At 33.4% G+C, this 17574-nt stretch overlaps 1 protein-coding gene and 1 pseudogene across 1 annotated transcript; one reads left to right on the plus strand and one right to left on the minus strand.

The window, feature by feature from the left end:
- Positions 1-3530: 3530 nt before the first annotated feature.
- Positions 3531-8053, minus strand: LOC140176696 (uncharacterized). Its single transcript, XM_072208241.1, has 4 exons — positions 7941-8053; positions 6004-6689; positions 4114-5149; positions 3531-3603 (listed from the first exon to the last, which is right to left on the minus strand). Exons 1-4 carry the CDS (start codon positions 8051-8053, stop codon positions 3531-3533), a joined length of 1908 nt encoding a protein of 635 aa, XP_072064342.1.
- Positions 8054-9068: 1015 nt separating this feature from the next.
- On the plus strand, positions 9069-17145 carry LOC112740634 (heat shock protein 90-6, mitochondrial-like; annotated as a pseudogene).
- Positions 17146-17574: the final 429 nt, after the last annotated feature.

Consider the following 17574-nt stretch of genomic DNA (forward strand, 5'->3'; position numbering starts at 1 on the left):
CTAAAAGAATTAATAAATATTATACTTTTTGTAAGTAATAAAATGACATTCATATTTACCAAACGACTTATTTATGTGACCTAAATTTTTGTGACGATATCTGAATAAATATTTAGAAGGTGCACAAAAAATTTCGAAACAAAATCTGATCTCTATAAATTCTTTTTTTATTTTAAAAAAGAATTATTCATAATAAAAAATATTAAAAAATTCAATTAACAAAAAATTACTAAATTTTATTTATTATAATATTTATGGTATACATATGTTTTTAACCTAAATAATTACCAATATAAACAATATTATTTTAGTAAAAAAATATTAATATCGATAATATACATTTTTATCTTAACTAACTTTAAAAGAATACTAATAATTATATTTATATTTTAGAAATTTAAATTTTAATTTAGTTATTAACTATTTAACTAACTTTAAAAGTTAACTATAACTATTTATTATGTTTTATTGAGTTAATTTATTTATTATTTTTAGTTACTAAAACTATTTATTATTAATTACATATGTTACAATTTACAAGTATAAAATAAAGTTGAAGTTTTTCTTTTTTTGGATGTTGCCGTGTGTCTAGGTGGATATTAATTTTTCAGATCCATGATCATGCTGTTGTGAGTGGGCTATGTGAGTGTGGCAACTAACAAGCTCTTTTCTCCACTCCATTTTTAGTTTCATTTAATTCACTATTCTAGGTCACGCAATTCAAATTGCTCTTATCATAATAATTTCTACGCCACATCACCAACAAATGAATCTTAATGTTAAATTGCAAAATTTCAAAACAATCTCTAATTTGTTCACAATTAAAAACGTATCCAGGTCTTCGATGGATTAGAAAATACTTTTTTCACCGTAAAAACTTCTCAATAATATATGAAAGACTTAAAAATGTATGTTCACAAAGTGTAGATCATAAATGTTAAAGACAATGACAAATGTTATATACAAGCAACCTATGTTAGTATTTAGAGATTTCGTTCAATCTCAAATATGCATGTGGCTAATGAAGCAAATATGTAAAGAATATTTTTGACTTACCAAACTAGAGTAAAGTCTCAATTATTCAGTTATATATTGAATTTGAGAAAATTGTTGACGTTGATTTTTCAGAGCCTAATGTAAACTAAACATATTATAATACTGAAAGTGATAAAGAATTTAAAGGTAATTAGCAAATTATTGGTCTAACAGAAGATAGGGATGAAAATGATATAATAATTCAAAGAGCTGTGACAGATGTTGCAAGTACATTAGTGGACCACCATCTCTAAAACCACCTTTCATACATACTTTGAATCTTGATGATGTGCATGTACAGGAATTTTTTGGATATGTCAATGCAAGTAATGTTGTTATGGTTATTATTGTTGTTGTAAAAATTATTATTGTTGTTGTTGTTCCGAGGTAATACTTGAACCAAGGTGGATTTAGCCCTAGATTTCTTTGAGTGAAGAATTTGACTTGTTCATTGAAGTGATGGATTGTCCGACATCTTTGTTTGGACGATGGTAGGAAGTTCCTACAAGGGACTCCGATGCTTATATTAGTAATGTTTAAAGCAGATTTAAGTGAATTGTAATTGAAAAATACCTGAGTTTGATGGGGTATTTATAAAAGTAGATGATGACTTGGCCATCCCTTCTAAATCTTTCTAATTGTAAAAGTGGGTAATTTCTTCCTCAGTTTTTGGAAAGTTATCCCATGTTGTGATAATGGATGAGCTGTGGATAATATTTTAGGTAGCGGACAAAATTTTTGGTTGTCATGCAAGTTGGATCGGGCATGAATCTTGGTACCCATATCCCAAGTAGGTGAAGTAGGTTATCCCATATAACTTCTGGACTAATCTTATTGGATAAAGTAAGTTCTTTCTGGGGTCTTCTTATAAAGATGGATTGACTCTATTTGGACCATGACTTGATTTTTTTTAAGTCATGGTATAAACAATTAATATCCAATAATAATAATAATAATAATAATAATAATAAAATAGTATTTATTTTTTTATTGGTGCAATCCTACTGTCATGATCAAGAGAGTTTGTAATTACAACAACTAAAAAGTATACCATTTAAAGAGGCATCAATTAAATGATTTTTAAATAAAAATTGATGACATTCTATGTCAAATATGTACGGTATAAAATAAAATGTGTTTGACTTATCAAAGTTAGTTTTATAAAAAGACAATAATGTTCGGTGATCAAAAGATACTATAGTAGTCACACGTATACTGAAGAGTAATACCAAATTGTTGCAGAACCATGTTAGTTTGATGCAGCTTTTGCTATGGTTATTCAGCCAGAAGCAGTACCAAATTAGTTAATCCATATATTTTTTATCCCACTTGTGCTGTAATTAGTTGATCCAGTCACCAGTACGCCATAAATTTAAAATCTAAAGATCTTTGTAAAATTTTTTAACATAATTGTGCACTCACTATGTAAAAGATAAAAAATATATATCTCAAAAATAAAAAATTATAATTAATAATTAATAACTGTTTTCCACTTTAAATCATATTTAAGTATTTGTTGTATAAATTTTTTATACTTTAAAAACAAAAATCATAATTAATAGGCAATGACTATAGCTAATAATATAAATTAATATTGATATTAATTAATGGTAACTCAATTTAGCAACAATTATAATTAATAATTACTACAAACCTCAATAATTGATAATTATTAAATTAATTATTAATTATTAACTACTACTGCAAATACAAAAAGTACTTACATATATAAGATGCCAAAAATATTTTATAATATGATTCTAAACACTGTAATATCACATTTTTTTATTTTTATATTTTTTAACCTCTATAATAAAAAAAATATATTAAAAATTAATGATAATTCTATTTTATTTACTCGAAATTAATCTTTTATAATAAATATTTAAAAATATATACTAAAAATTAATAATAATTCTGTTTTTCCTAATAAATATGTAAAATAAAACTAAAATTATTAAAAATGTTAACTAATCGTTGCTAACAATAATAATTAATAATAATACTATTTTTTAATAAATATTTATAATAAAACTAAACCTAATTAACAACATATGCTAACAATTGCTAATATTGTTTTTAATTAAATATTTAAAATAAAATATAAAATTACTAAAAATATATCCTAACTATTAACAAAAATAATTCTGTTTTTAATAAATAATTGAAATACAAGACAAAATTCCAAAAAATATGTACTAACAATTAATAATAATAATAATTCAGTTTTATTAATGAATATTTTAAATAAAACTAAAATAGCTAAAAATATAAATTAATAATAATTGAAATTTATAATATTTTATGTAAAACAAAAAAATTAAAATAAATACTAATCATTAATAATAATTCAATTTTTTAATAAATTTTTAAAATAAAAATAAGTCACTAAAAAATTATGTACTAACAACTATTAAATAATTTGATTTTTTTAAAAAATATTTAAAATAAAACTAAAATTACTAAAATTATGTACTAACAATTAATAGTATATATTAACAAACAGTAAACACTATGGTAAGACCATCTCCAGTAGGAAACTCATCCCAGTTCCTATTTATGACCCACCTGTCATAAAAAGTAACTCCACATCAGCTTTTGCGTCATAAACAGTAAATAGGAACTCAAAGCATCTCTCTCTTCTCCATTAGGAGGAACTAACTTTTGTCCCTGTTGTGGTCCCACTTAATTAATTAATTAATTAATTAATTAAAATACTTGTAATTAATGTAATTAATTTTTTTAATAATATAATTTAAATATTTAAATTTAAAAATAATTCACTATTAAAAGATATTAATATTAAATAAATTCATATATAACAATAATACACAATAGATGAATTCGGGGTTACACTAATTTGTAAAATTACTTAATACAAAGAAAAACATAATTAAACTCTATAGTTGACGACAAGCATTGTGAAATTGCCATATGTGTTCAATCAAGTCCTCCTTCAATTGTCTATGCTGCTGCCTATTTTGAAGTTGGGCATTTCTTTGGAGAAATTGATGGTATGGTGCAAAATCTTCCTCTCCCAGCTGAGGTTGTGATAAGCCATTTTCAACATCATCATACTCTAAACCTTGAGCAAAATTTCCTGCATAGCTGTCTCTTTCATCCTCAACAATCATATTATGCAATATAATACAAGCTCTCATTATGTTGGCAAGCTTTTTCTTTTCCCAAAAACGAGCTGGACCACGTATAATTGCAAAGCGTGCTTGCAACACTCCGAATGCTCGTTCCACATCTTTTCTTTGCCCTTCTTGGTATTGTGCAAATAACTTGCGTTTCTTACCTTGTGGCTTTGAGATTGATTTGACAAATGTGGCCCATTCAGGATAAATACCATCTGCTAAATAGTATCCCATTGTATAATTATTACCATTAATAGTATAATTTACCTCCGGAGCACGGTCATTTAGAATATCATCAAACACTGGAGAACGATCTAACACGTTGATATCATTATTTGAACCAGAAACTCCAAAGAATGCATGCCATATCCAAAGGTCTGAAGATGCTACAACATCAAGTACTATGGTTGCAACCCCACGATAACCACTCATGTACATACCTTTCCATGCCTTTGGACAATTTTTCCATTGCCAATGCATGCAGTCAATGCTACCCAACATGCCAGGGAAGCCACGACCTTCCGCCATTTGTAGCAGGCGTTGTACGTCATTTGGATTAGGTTTTCGCAAGTATTCATCCTGGAACACGGAAATGACACCTTCAACAAATTTTTCCAAGCATTCGATTGTAGTGCTCTCGCCTATGCGCACATAATCATCAACAGCATCAGCTGCAACGCCATATGCTAACATCCGTATCACAGCGGTACATTTCTGAAGTGGCGACAAGCCTCTTCTTCCAGTTGCATCAACCCTCTGTTGGAAATACGGATAGACGTTTGAGAGAGCGTCTACTATCCGAAGGAACACATCTCTTCTCATTCGAAATCTCCGTCGGAAAATGTCAGCATTATACATCGGTTCATCTGCAAAGTAATCTTGGAAAAGGCGATCATGTCCTGCTTCTCGATCTCTGTTGATCCATCTACGAGGAATTGGGATAGGGCTTCTATCGATATCTTCTTCTTCTGAATCTTCGAGTAAATACTCATCGATCCAATTATTTATGAGTGTGTTATCTTGCCGTCTTCTTTTGCCATACAAAGCCTCATTGAACATATCATCAAAATTTCTAGCCATATGGAGAAATGTAATTTTTAGTTCTCTGTCGATGTGAGAAACAAGAGTTGAAGTGGAGTTGTTGAGTCATTGATAATTGATATTTATAAGTGTGTCTGCAATAAGTACCTTAACGACTAGTTTTGTAACGGCTAGTTTTGCAACGGCTAGTTTTACAACGGCTAGTTTTTCTTAACGGCTACTTAACGGCTAGTTTTGCAATGGCTAATTAACGGCTAGTTTTGCAACGGTCACTTTAATGAACAACATCGACACAATAATATTGACTAATTTCAAATCTTACATCAGAAATAAATAAAACAAACTACATCACATACCAGTAATACGCAATAAATAAATAAGAACATACTACATAACTCTACGAATACAAGGAACCATTAAGTAAATCACTTGGCCATTATTTTCTCACATGCAATCTCATGAAGAGCTCGTCGTTTCTCACTCATTGTAGACGTGTCAGCATTAAGTATTTGCATATCCATTTCCCTTTCTTTTGCTTTTATCTCCATTTCTTTAATATACCTCTGAGTTTGTAATTCTTGTTCTTTCATTGCCGCTTGAATTTGTATCTCCTTCTCTTTGATTGCCATCATCTTTACTCTATGTTCCTTCTCCTCTTCTCTTTCTTTTTCCCTTTCCATTAGTTCCTTTTCTCTAACATTCTTAATATCTTCCATGAGAGATAATTTTTTGACAATCGATGATTTTCTTTCACTAAAATCTTCAGACATCTGTGCTTTTTCCTTACCTCTTCGCTTGCTCTTCTTTGATCCTTGTGGGCGAACGGGAGAGTCCACACCGGGTTCGTTAGCCAACGGTGTTTCTAGGTTTGATGAGGATGAATAGGCTCCAATTGCACTAACCTTGGTTCTCTTTGAGCCGCCACTCTGTGTAGGTAGTTGGCTTCTCCATTTTTGCTCCAACCGAAGCATGTTCCAATGCCTCTCAAAAGTAAACTTTTGACCATAATTTGTGGAATACAGTTTATAAGCCAACTCCTTTATATCATCAGTGTTCGAACCACTCCTTATGTTTCGACTAGCTTGATCGTAGCAACCAGCAAATTGTGCAACAGCCTTGTTGATCTTATACCATCGTTTCTTACATGCAACTACCCCCCTTGTCATGTCGGTGCAAAATTCTACACAGTAGCTATGAATTTGACACCAAAATGTTTCCCCCTTTTGATCGGTACCAACTACAGGGTCAGTTGAAACATTTAACCATGCACTGATCAACATCTCATCCTCTTTCCAATGCCAGTGTTGAATACTATCTTGCCTCTGATCTTCAATATCATCATTGAGGTCGATAGCATCTAATTCATGAGGGTTGGCAAAATCTGAATATTGCGAATTTGGACTAGATTGTATAGGAGTCTGAGAGGATGGGTTAGAAGAGCCACCAACACCAGATGAGTTATGTCTTGATGCACTAAATTGAGTTGGAAACGGCAAGGAAGTTGGAGTAACATTTCCGATAGAAGGGTTACATATGGATGAAAATGGTAAATGGGGTGTTTGTGAATTTTGGTTTTGTGGTTGGAATATAGGAAATTGATTATTATAAGGAGTTTGAAAATTGAAATTAGAGAGATTTTGTGGATTTGGATTTTGAAATGTATTTGGTAGTATGAAGTTTTGATTTGGAACTTGAGAGTTTGAGGTTTGAGATTGTTGGGTATTTGGAATTTGAGGAAAGTTTTGTAAGTAATTGAAGAAAGAGTTGAGTTGGTTTGGATCCATTTTTTGAACAAAAAATAATAGTAGCAGAACTTTGATTTTGTAAACTTATAAGAAGATGAAGAAGAGTTGTAGAGAGTGTGAGAATACAAGTGTATCTAAGTGGTATATATAGAGTAACAAAATATTAATTTATTAATAATAACGGTAACATAGTAACAACTAGTTTCTAACGGCTATTTTTACAACGGTTAGTTTTACAACGACTAAATTAATATAATAATATAAATATAAATAATATTTAATATTAATTATGATATAAATAATTAATATAAATTATTAATTAAATAAATATTTAATTATTTAATTTATTTAATTATTATAATTATTATTAAATTAATTATAATTTAATTACTTAATTAATTATTATTTAAATAATTAATATAAATTATTAATTAAATAAAAATATAATTATTTAATATAATTAATTATTATAATTATTATTAAATTAATTATTATTTAATTATTTAATATACCTATTTAGCTAATTAACATTATATATAATTATTTATTTTCTAACTAACTTGCCAAATGGCAAGTTTTGATTGTTTCATTGGAGTCCCTATTCAGAGGGACTCCTGCTTCTTGGAATTCGTGTGGGAACTCCCTTTCTTCCCACTCCAACGCATAAGCTTTCTTTTCTTCTGACACAATAGGAACTGGGCTTCATTTTTTTCTCCTGTTGGAGATGCTCTAAAGAGCTAATTTGGTATAGATATACGGAGATGGGGACAGATTGACAGGTACCCTTGGTGTGTGACTGGAGGGAGCAGGACCTGACAGTGTTCAGTCTCCTGGCTTGAATGGTTTAGCTGAGCCTTGTTATTCCTAGCGCCAACGGAGGAGCATGGAAAATCTTGGGCTCCCTTATATTGTCAATGCTGATATTGGGCTGGACCCTTTTTGTTATGTGATATTTTTGTAATAGATGAACAGAATTAACATGGTCCATTTGAGGTTTTTTAAGAATAGGAGGCATAGACTGCCGCCGTCGTCCTGGCTGCGGAGCTTCTGTCCTCGTGTCGTCGGCATCCGCGGTATAGTATTTTCCGGCATTGTGCGGGACTCGTGGTCCGAGTAGCTATCCCATCCGTGATTCACCAGTCGCCTGGCGGTGTTTACTGTCGTCGTCTACCATTGCCTCCAACCGTCCTTCCCAGTATTCTGCTCTCCGCCTTCATCGCAGGTAATGTTAATTGTTGCTTAGCTTTTTTCCTAGTCTGCTCAATTCGTGGCATTGTGTCACTGCTTGATGATCATTAATGACTCGGCTGACCCCTTGTTGCCTAAGTTGAATATGCTGTTAATTAAGTTGAAGATTTTGTTGAGAATGGTGTGACAAAATTGGACTAGTTGCCTAAATTGGACTCTGCTCAATTTTACAGATATTAGTATGTAATTTATACCGTATGGGTGATTCCTATGTTTCTTTATTCTATTGGTCCTGGCGTTGATGGCCATATCATTTCTAACCGGCGTGTGGTTATTAACAACAGAATCAAGAGGAATTTTTATCGAAATCCTCCTACTCGAACAAGAAGGAAGATAGTTTACTACTCTTCTTTATATTGTAATTCGACCTATTGGTCCGCACTCCTCCTTATCCTTTAGGTAGGATATTAGGATCATCGTTGGTCCTTCTTTCACTAATCAAGTAATGATCTCACATTCTCACTATTTTTCAATGTTCTGAAAATCGGTTTGAACCGATCGGTCAAATCGATTGAATTCGGGAACTAATGGAAATTACAATTCGGTTATATGCCAAAATCGAAAAAAAAGAAAACCATTGTTGAACTGTTAAACCAGTCGATAATCGGTCAGTCGAACCGAACCGACACCTGGCCGATTTTCTACTTTGCCCAAAAATGCTCAAAATGCGCCGTTTAGCATTCAGTAAACCCCCAACCCTAACCTGTTATCAACCCTAACTCACTCCAACTCTCCAACAGGTAGCACACCTTCCCTCGTCCCTCCCATCACCCTTGAGTTAATCATTCCTCTCAACGCCGACGAGCTTAGTCCTTCCCTTTCGTTCAGCCGCTGGACTACTCCCGACACCGTCGCCAGTTGGAGTTTCGAAGTTCACTCGGTCCCTCACTTAGCTCTAACGTCTCAGACTCTCAGCAGTGGAAGCATAGTTAGTGCTCGCCTCCTACCTCCGTCGCTAGCTCTCCGTTTCCAGCGCCATCATCCTTCTTGCATTGGAAACTGTAATGGAGTCTCTGTTTGATTTTGATTCTGATTTGTTTTTATTCTGAACCTTTTCATGATTGTAGGTTTGACTCTGATTTATTTTTATTCTTCCGTTGTCCTTCCTATTGTTGATTCTGATTTGTTCTTTGGTTGGGTTGTTCTTGATTCTTTGGTTGAATTGTTAATTCTATTTTTTTTACTTTGAATTTTTTGTTCTGTTTTTTTTTGTTAATTCTGGTTTAGGATTGATTCTATGCTTTTGACTCATTCAATGAATTTTTTCTAATTTATTTGTTCTGTTGCTGTTTTATTTCTTTAATTCTGGTTTTTTCAAATTTTATTTCTCTGTTATGTTTTAATAGTTGCCAAATCAGAAGGTACAATTTAGTATTATGGCTGATTTGGATTTGCTAAGGAAGATTCAAGATTTATTATCCTTCTCTTGGGTTGAATGAAGTTTTTGTCAAAGTTGAAAGAATGCATCTAAGCAATTGCAACATGCATTGCTATTATTACACACAGCAATTTGATGATTTGTTTGATCTTTGTTGCCTGTGTTGGTGTTTGTTGATGGCCTGATGTTTTGAGCTGTTTGTTAGATATGAGTTTAGATTGTCATAAATTTGATAATTGTCATGTTTTGAGAAGGTTTGGCTCAGTGATTAGGTTGAGCTTAATTGTAGAAGAGGTCTTACTACTTTGTTGAATGCTGCAGTTTAATCACCAAATTAAACTCTTTTAGTCTACTCTCTATATCTCTTTCTACCTACTCTATCTATGTATCTGCACATTTTAATTTCTTGCAAGCAACTCATTGTGAATAAACATGGTTCCCATTGTTTATATGAGGGGTTTTTTGAGGTATATATACTTGCTTCTTTTATATTTCTTTCATTTATTTACTCTTTTGATTTGCTGTTTGTTTGGTCTTATATATGATGGATTATTATTGCCTTCTTAGTGCAAAACACATGCATAAATGAAATTGTATAGATCAAATAGAATGTGATTATTAGCATATTTATTATTTGTAAATTAATTCTTATGTATGTTGGTGGACATCTCTCTAGGATATGCGATTATTAGCATATTTATTCTTTGTAAATTAGTATATTTTTTGTTGTTATTTAACTTGAGTTTGTATTTTGATAAGATTATAATATTCTGGTTTCGGAAACTATAGAGGGATCAAGCTCATGAGTCATACCATGAAGTTATGGGAAAGAGTGATAGAACGGAGGTTGAAAAAAGAGACAGAAGTAACAGAGAACCAATTTGAATTTATGCCAGGCAGATTTACCACTGAAGCGATATACTTATTAAGAAGGATGATAGAGATGTATCGTAGTAATAAAAGGGATCTACATATGGTGTTTATTGATTTGGAAAAAGCGTATGATAGAGTACCAAGGGAGGTCTTATGGAAGGTTTTAGAAAAGAGAAGAGTAAGGATCGCATATATTCGTGCAATTATATGATGGGGGCACAACTAGTGTGAAGACTCAAAGTAGTGTGACAAGGGAATTTTCTATTGATATAGGATTACACACCAGGAATCATCCTTAAGTCCATATATTTTCACATTAGTCCTTGAAGTACTCACAGAGCACATCCAAGAGCCTATGCCATGGTGCATGCTTTTTGCCGATGATATCGTCCTTATGGGAGAGTTAAGGGAAGACCTAAATAAGAAGTTGGAATTATAGAGAGAAGCTCTAGAAGTGTATGGTCTGCGCATAAGCCGTAGCAAGACGGAATATATAGAATGTAAGTTCAGTCTGAGAAGGAAAAACCCTAATATAGAGGTGAAGATTGGAGAAAACATCATACGAAAAGTTAAAAGTTTTAAGTATCTTGGGTGTATCATACAGGATAATGGAGAGATTGAACATGATGTAAATCATAGGATCCAAGCAGGTTGGTCAAAATGGCAGAGTGTCTGGTTTTATATGCGACAAAAAAGTGCCTTTAAAACAGGTAAATTCTGTCGCACCGCTATAAGACCGGCTATGCTTTATGGTACAGAGTGTTGGGCGGCTAAAGGGGAGCACGAATATAAGCTGAGTGTGGCAGAGATGAAGATGTTGAGATGAATGAGTGGTCATACGTGATTGGATAAAATAAGGAATGAAGATATAAAGGAGAGAGTTGGAGTAGCACCCATTGTGGAAAAGATGGTTGAATCGCGTCTCAGGTGGTTTGGACATGTGAGAAGAAGACCGATAGACCATTCAGTCAGGAGGGTGGATGAGATGGAAGATGGACAATGGGCGAAAGGCAAAGGAAGACCTAAGAAGACCATCCATGAGGTGGTCAAACGAGATGTATACGTGAAAGGTCTCTCTGTAGACATGATACATGACAGAGCACAATGACGTTGTTTGATTCATGTAGCCAACCCCATTTAGTGGAACAAGGCTTTGTTGTTGTTGTTGTTGTTGTTGTATAATACTCTGGTTGATGATGTTTCATATAGTGCTTTTAATTTGAAAGACATTTTAAAGTTTATATAGACTATATTTATGTTTATGGTGGTTATTTATAATTTATTTATTATTTTATTATGTTTTTTCTATTGAATTCCGGTTAAACCGATTGGACCAATAAACTAGTAAATCAATAATTAAAATAGTTCGATAATTGATTCGGTTTTCAGAACCTTACTATTTTCCTTCTTTCATTTGAAAATTTATTGATTTTTATTTAAAATTATATTAAATTTTTAATAATTTTATTTATATTTAACTAAATTAGTTGAACCTAGTTAGATTACGGTTGGACCACTAAACTGTGGAACTAGTTACTCTACCGGTTTATTGACCGGTTCTCTCATCCTTGTCTAAACCCTCCCATTTCTAATTCTCTGCTTTCACTCATTCACTCACTCAGTCAATCGTAACCGTCAAAATGCACCGGCTATCAAGGCGTTGCTCCTCTCTATCCGCCGCCCTCCGCCACGCCGCCGCCCCTCGCCGTCACCTCACTGTTCCACTTCTATCTTCCATTTCTTCGGTATGATCCATCGCTATTGTCTGTTTCTCGCGTTGAATCCATTTGATTGATCTAATTGTATCTCCTACAATTCCATGTTAGCTTCACTAGCCACTAGCTATCAATTTTCTCAAGTTTCATCCGTTTCTCTTCAGTTCTGTATTTTCGGTTAAAAATTGCAATTTTAATTGTAGTTTGAGATTTTGATGTTATGGGAGAAACATTGAACCAGCTGCTTTACCTTTCTTTGTTCTGTTGCTTTAAAAATGTGGCGTTTTTTGAGGTAGTTGTGTGTTATCAATACCTTTTTTTTTGCTGGGTTGGAAGCAGGTAGGCGAGGAAGATGCTAAAGCTAGATGGTATTCTTCTGTCTTAAGTTCAGAGAAATCTAGGAATTATCAAAACTTGAAGAAAGATTTGTTCTTGGGGAAGCGATACGAGTCTACTGCTGCAGAGTCTGCTGAATCCAACTCCACACCATCTGAGAGATATGAGTACCAAGCTGAGGTATATAGCTCTTTTTTCATGTCCATGTTTCCTATCCTTATAGTGTGAATAATATATCGTATCGTAATCATAATTTTGTATCCATGCATCGTTTTTGCAGGTTAGTCGGCTCATGGACCTCATTGTTAATAGCTTATATAGTAACAAGGAAGTGTTTCTTAGGGAACTTATCAGGTTTGTTCTTCCACTTCTGCTTATATATGAGTAACATTTAATCTTCACTTTTATGTATAGCTCTTGATTGTTTACTGTTTTAAATACAGCAATGCAAGTGACGCCTTGGATAAGCTACGGTTTCTAGGTGTTACAGAGCCTGAACTTCTGAAAGATGCTGTTGATTTTGATATCAGAATCCAAGCTGATAAAGATAATGGGGTTATCACTATCACGTAAGATAAATGGCTTTTTTAAACTTTTTTTGACTAATATTTTCCTATTTTTGGTTGGTAATGCAATTTTTTGCTTTATGCAGTGATACAGGTATTGGTATGACAAGACAAGAACTCGTTGATTGTCTTGGAACTATTGCACAAAGTGGTACTGCAAAATTTTTGAAGGCATTGAAGGCCTTACCTCTTCTGAAGGATGCTTTATGATTTTAGATGTTTTATGATTTTATTATCTTTATTTATTTTATAGTTATATATCTTATAGGCTGACAAATGTTTATCATTTTAAAAGGATAACAAGGATGCTGGTGGTGACAACAACTTAATTGGTCAATTTGGTGTTGGGTTCTATTCTGCCTTTTTGGTTTCTGATAAGGTATGCATTTTAACAAAGATCAGTGTGTGCATTTTTGGGATCTCTATGTTATTAATTTTTTGATGTTCGAATTCTGAAGGTAACTGTCTCTACCAAGAGCCCAAAATCTGATAAACAATATGTTTGGGAAGGAGAGGCAAATGCTAGCTCGTATACCATTAGGGAAGAGACAGATCCTGAGAAGCTGATTCCAAGGGGAACTCGTCTTACACTGCATCTTAAGGCATGTTGATTGTCGATAGTCTATTATTTTTTTCCGGGTAGCTATCTATATTTTGCCTGATCTTACGAAGTGGTATTATCTGTGGCTTCATTTCAGAGGGATGATAAAGGTTTTGCTCATCCAGAGCGAATTGAAAAGCTTGTGAAAAAACTATTCACAATTTGTCTCGTTCCCGATATACACTTGGCAGGAAAAAGGATACACCAAAGAAGTATGTCATTATTTTCTACAAATCTTTTTTGTTTGATATGATGATGTTGTATGTATACTTGGGTTGGTTTTGCCTCCTCCTGGATTAATTTGATAGAAAATGTGAATGTTTTCTGCATTTATTAAAATATATGCTTATTCCAGGTTGAGGTTGATGAGGATCCAGCTGAAGCAAAAAAAGACGAAGAAGATGGGAAGACTGAGGTAATCTTCTGCTTGTTACCTGAACCAAGTATTTGTTCTCACTTCTTATGTGTGAGGTCGTATAGCTTCTGCATGTTTACTCGCGCAATTGTGACTTTGAAACCTTATTCGGCAGAAGAAGAAGACTAAGACTGTTGTTGAGCGCTACTGGGATTGGGAGCTCATAAATGAGACTCAACCAATTTGGGTGAGTTTTATGATTGCATGTTTTCTGCTTTAATTGGAAATTTGTTGTTTGAATGGAGATTAAATGTCAGATTGCTTGTGCAGCTTCGTAACCCAAAAGAAGTCACCAAGGAGGATTACAATGAATTTTACAAGAAAACTTTTAATGAGTATTTGGACCCATTAGCATCATCACACTTTACCACAGAGGTAAGTTTATATATGTATGTGTAATGTTCACCTGTTCATAAACATGAAATTCTTAGTTCTGCAGTAAAGCATACTCCGCGACTTCCAAACATACAATAATGAGATTTTAATACTAATTTGGAATCTGATGTCCTAGTCAGTTGTTTTTGTTGACATTTGTGGTGGTGGTATTTGCTATTGCAGGGTGAAGTAGAATTTAGGTCTATATTATATGTTCCTGCTTTTGCTCCTACAGGGAAGGATGACATAATCAATCCCAAGACTAAGAATATAAGACTATATGTTAAGAGAGTATTCATTTCGGATGACTTTGATGGAGAGCTGGTATAGTCCCTTTACTGTCCATCACCATAAGTAATAGCAACTTGTTGGGTTTGACCGTCTGATCATAACTTTTTTTCCCTGTGCTTATTTCTTATTTGCTTTGACAGTTCCCCCGATACTTAAGCTTTGTCAAGGGTGTGGTTGACTCAAATGACCTTCCACTCAATGTGTCACGTGAAATTCTCCAAGAAAGTCGCGTAGTAAGTAGTAGGAGGTTATGCATGTATAAAGTTTGAACCTATAACCCTGTTTTAGGTATGCAGAATTCATAACTAGTTTCATCTTGCTTATCCTTTTTTCCATGTTTCATGAAGGTGCGGATTATGAGGAAACGTTTAGTTCGGAAAGCTTTTGACATGATTTTGGGGATATCTATGAGTGATAACAGGGAGGTATGTTCATATTTTGACGAATTTTAGTTGTACACATTCTGCCATTATCCCACTTTACATAGGATAAATTGTGGTAACTTAGATTCACTAATACTATCCGTATGTCTATATGTGTTTATTCGTTTGACTGGATGTCTTGCTCTGTATGCAGGACTATGAGAAGTTCTGGGAGAATTTTGGCAAACATTTGAAACTGGGTTGTATTGAAGATTGTGAGAATCACAAACGCATCGCTCCATTGCTTAGGTTTTTCTCATCCCAAAGTGAAGAAGAACTGATCAGCTTGGATGAATATGTTGAGAACATGAAGCCTGATCAAAAAGATATTTATTACATTGCAGCTGATAGTGTGAATAGTGCAAAGAACACACCTTTCATGGAGAGACTTGCAGAGAAGGATCTTGAAGTATAAGCTTGTTTTCTTTCGTAAGTTTATAACTTTGTACAGATTTAGTTATATATCATTTCTTAATATTGGTGTTTGTGATTTTTTCTTAGGTACTGTTTCTGGTGGATCCAATTGATGAGGTTGCTATTCAAAACCTCAAGTCATATAAGGAAAAGAATTTTGTTGATATTAGCAAGGAAGACTTGGATCTAGGTATGTTCCTATTGCGTGGTGTATGGGAATAACATATCCCAAATGCTTGATATACTTCATGTTTTGGAAAAATGCTCATTTAGTCAATGGTATCAGCATTTTCATCAACCAAATATTTAGTAGTCCTTGTTTTTCAGTGGATTCATCATGGTTTGGTTCTTCTTTGTAGCTAGTTAAATGTGATTTGTTGTTTCTACAGGTGATAAGAATGAAGAAAGGGAAAAGGAGATGAAACAGGAATTTGGCCAAACTTGTGACTGGATTAAGAAACATTTGGGGGATAAAGTTGCAAGTGTGCAAATTTCAAACAGACTAAGCTCTTCACCCTGTGTTCTGGTGTCAGGAAAATTTGGTTGGTCTGCAAACATGGAAAGGTGGGTCTTCCTTTCTATCATATACTTAATGACAAATTTTGAGGATTTTACATAACAAATTAACAATGTGCTCTATGTAGGCTAATGAAGGCACAATCTATGGGCGATGCCTCTAGCTTGGATTTCATGAGAAGCAGAAGGGTGTTTGAGATCAATCCTGACCACCCTATTATCAGGAACTTAGATGTATGATAAAATAGTGTTTTTACTTCCTTTCTTTTTATCATCAATAAATAGGTCCAATTATATTAAATGCAAATCTATCTTGTGTAATTTTCAGGCTGCATTCAAAACAAACCCTGATGATCAAGATGCCCTCAGAGCTATTGACCTTCTCTATGATGCAGCTTTGGTTTCCAGTGGTTTTACAGTAAGTTCATTGGCTCGGTTAATACTATTGTTTTGAAAGTCATTGAAGTTGGGTTGTTAATTTGATCAAGGTGCTGCATATATTGGCTATTTTAACTTTACGTGTGACATTATTTCTTGATGTGCTTGTGTGCGCGCAGCCTGATAATCCAGCGCAGCTTGGAGGGAAGATATATGAGATGATGGGTATGGCTCTGACCGGTAAATGGTCTGCGTCTTCTGGTCAGTCTCATCCCGCAGGAATCCAGCCCCATGTCCCTGAAACCGTAGAAGCTGAGGTGGTTGACCCTGCTGAGGCAAGCAGTCAGAAATGATCAAGATTTTTGCTCTTTCTTCCTCCAATTTTAGCATTCCTTATGGGCCAAGTTAGTATTGTTGACGGCATCAACTGTTAGTAATAGTGAGTAGTAGTTCACTTCACATATACAAATACAATTAGCGATATTCAGTGTAACGGATACCGAGTTCATCCTTTCTTGGTGATATGCTATTATAACTAGTTAATAGCACATCGTCAACAAGTATTCTGTTTCAACACTTCAATGATTTTTATTGTTTGTTCGAAAGGTTATAATGTTATATGCTATACGATCTGAGATGAATTTCAGTTAATAAAACTTCCTCATTTAACTGGCGGGAACATAGAATTATAAGCATGTATATATCATGCTATCTAGACTGAAGTGAACCCGCATAATTCCACGGTATCGTAAACCATAACAGAAAGTTTAACGGTCTTACATGAAATAGAAAAACAAGAAAATTGCAAAAGTCAAAGAGTGAACGCGTTAAGCAGTAGCTAGTCAGTCTGCTGAACCGGTCACTCGTGAGTCGTGACTTAGACGTTGAAAATGATGACCCTCTGTCCCTCTCTCAACTGATTTTCCTCTATACATAAATACCAAAATAACATTTGCTAACGAAAAGTAGAAAACTTTTAATAAAATGATAAAATTTGTAAGTTTTTAAAACATTGAATTTGTTAAAAGAAATACATTGAAGAATTCACGTAATTATTGTTGAAAAAATACATTGAAGAATTTGTT

Source organism: Arachis hypogaea, chromosome 2, assembly GCF_003086295.3.
Source record: "Arachis hypogaea cultivar Tifrunner chromosome 2, arahy.Tifrunner.gnm2.J5K5, whole genome shotgun sequence".
Classification (NCBI taxonomy): domain Eukaryota; kingdom Viridiplantae; phylum Streptophyta; class Magnoliopsida; order Fabales; family Fabaceae; genus Arachis; species Arachis hypogaea.

Excerpts from the sequence above, each read along its gene's own strand:
- LOC140176696 (XM_072208241.1), bottom strand. The coding sequence starts at position 8,053 with ATGCCGGAAAATACTATACCGCGGATGCCGACGACACGAGGACAGAAG. Across the intron at positions 6,690-7,940 it reads AAAAACCTCAAATGGACCAT|TGCATCAAGACATAACTCAT; the intron begins GTTAATTCTGTT and ends AACTCAATTTAG. Across the intron at positions 3,604-4,113 it reads AATTTTGCTCAAGGTTTAGA|GTGGGTCATAAATAGGAACT; the intron begins GTATGATGATGT and ends TTTTTATGACAG.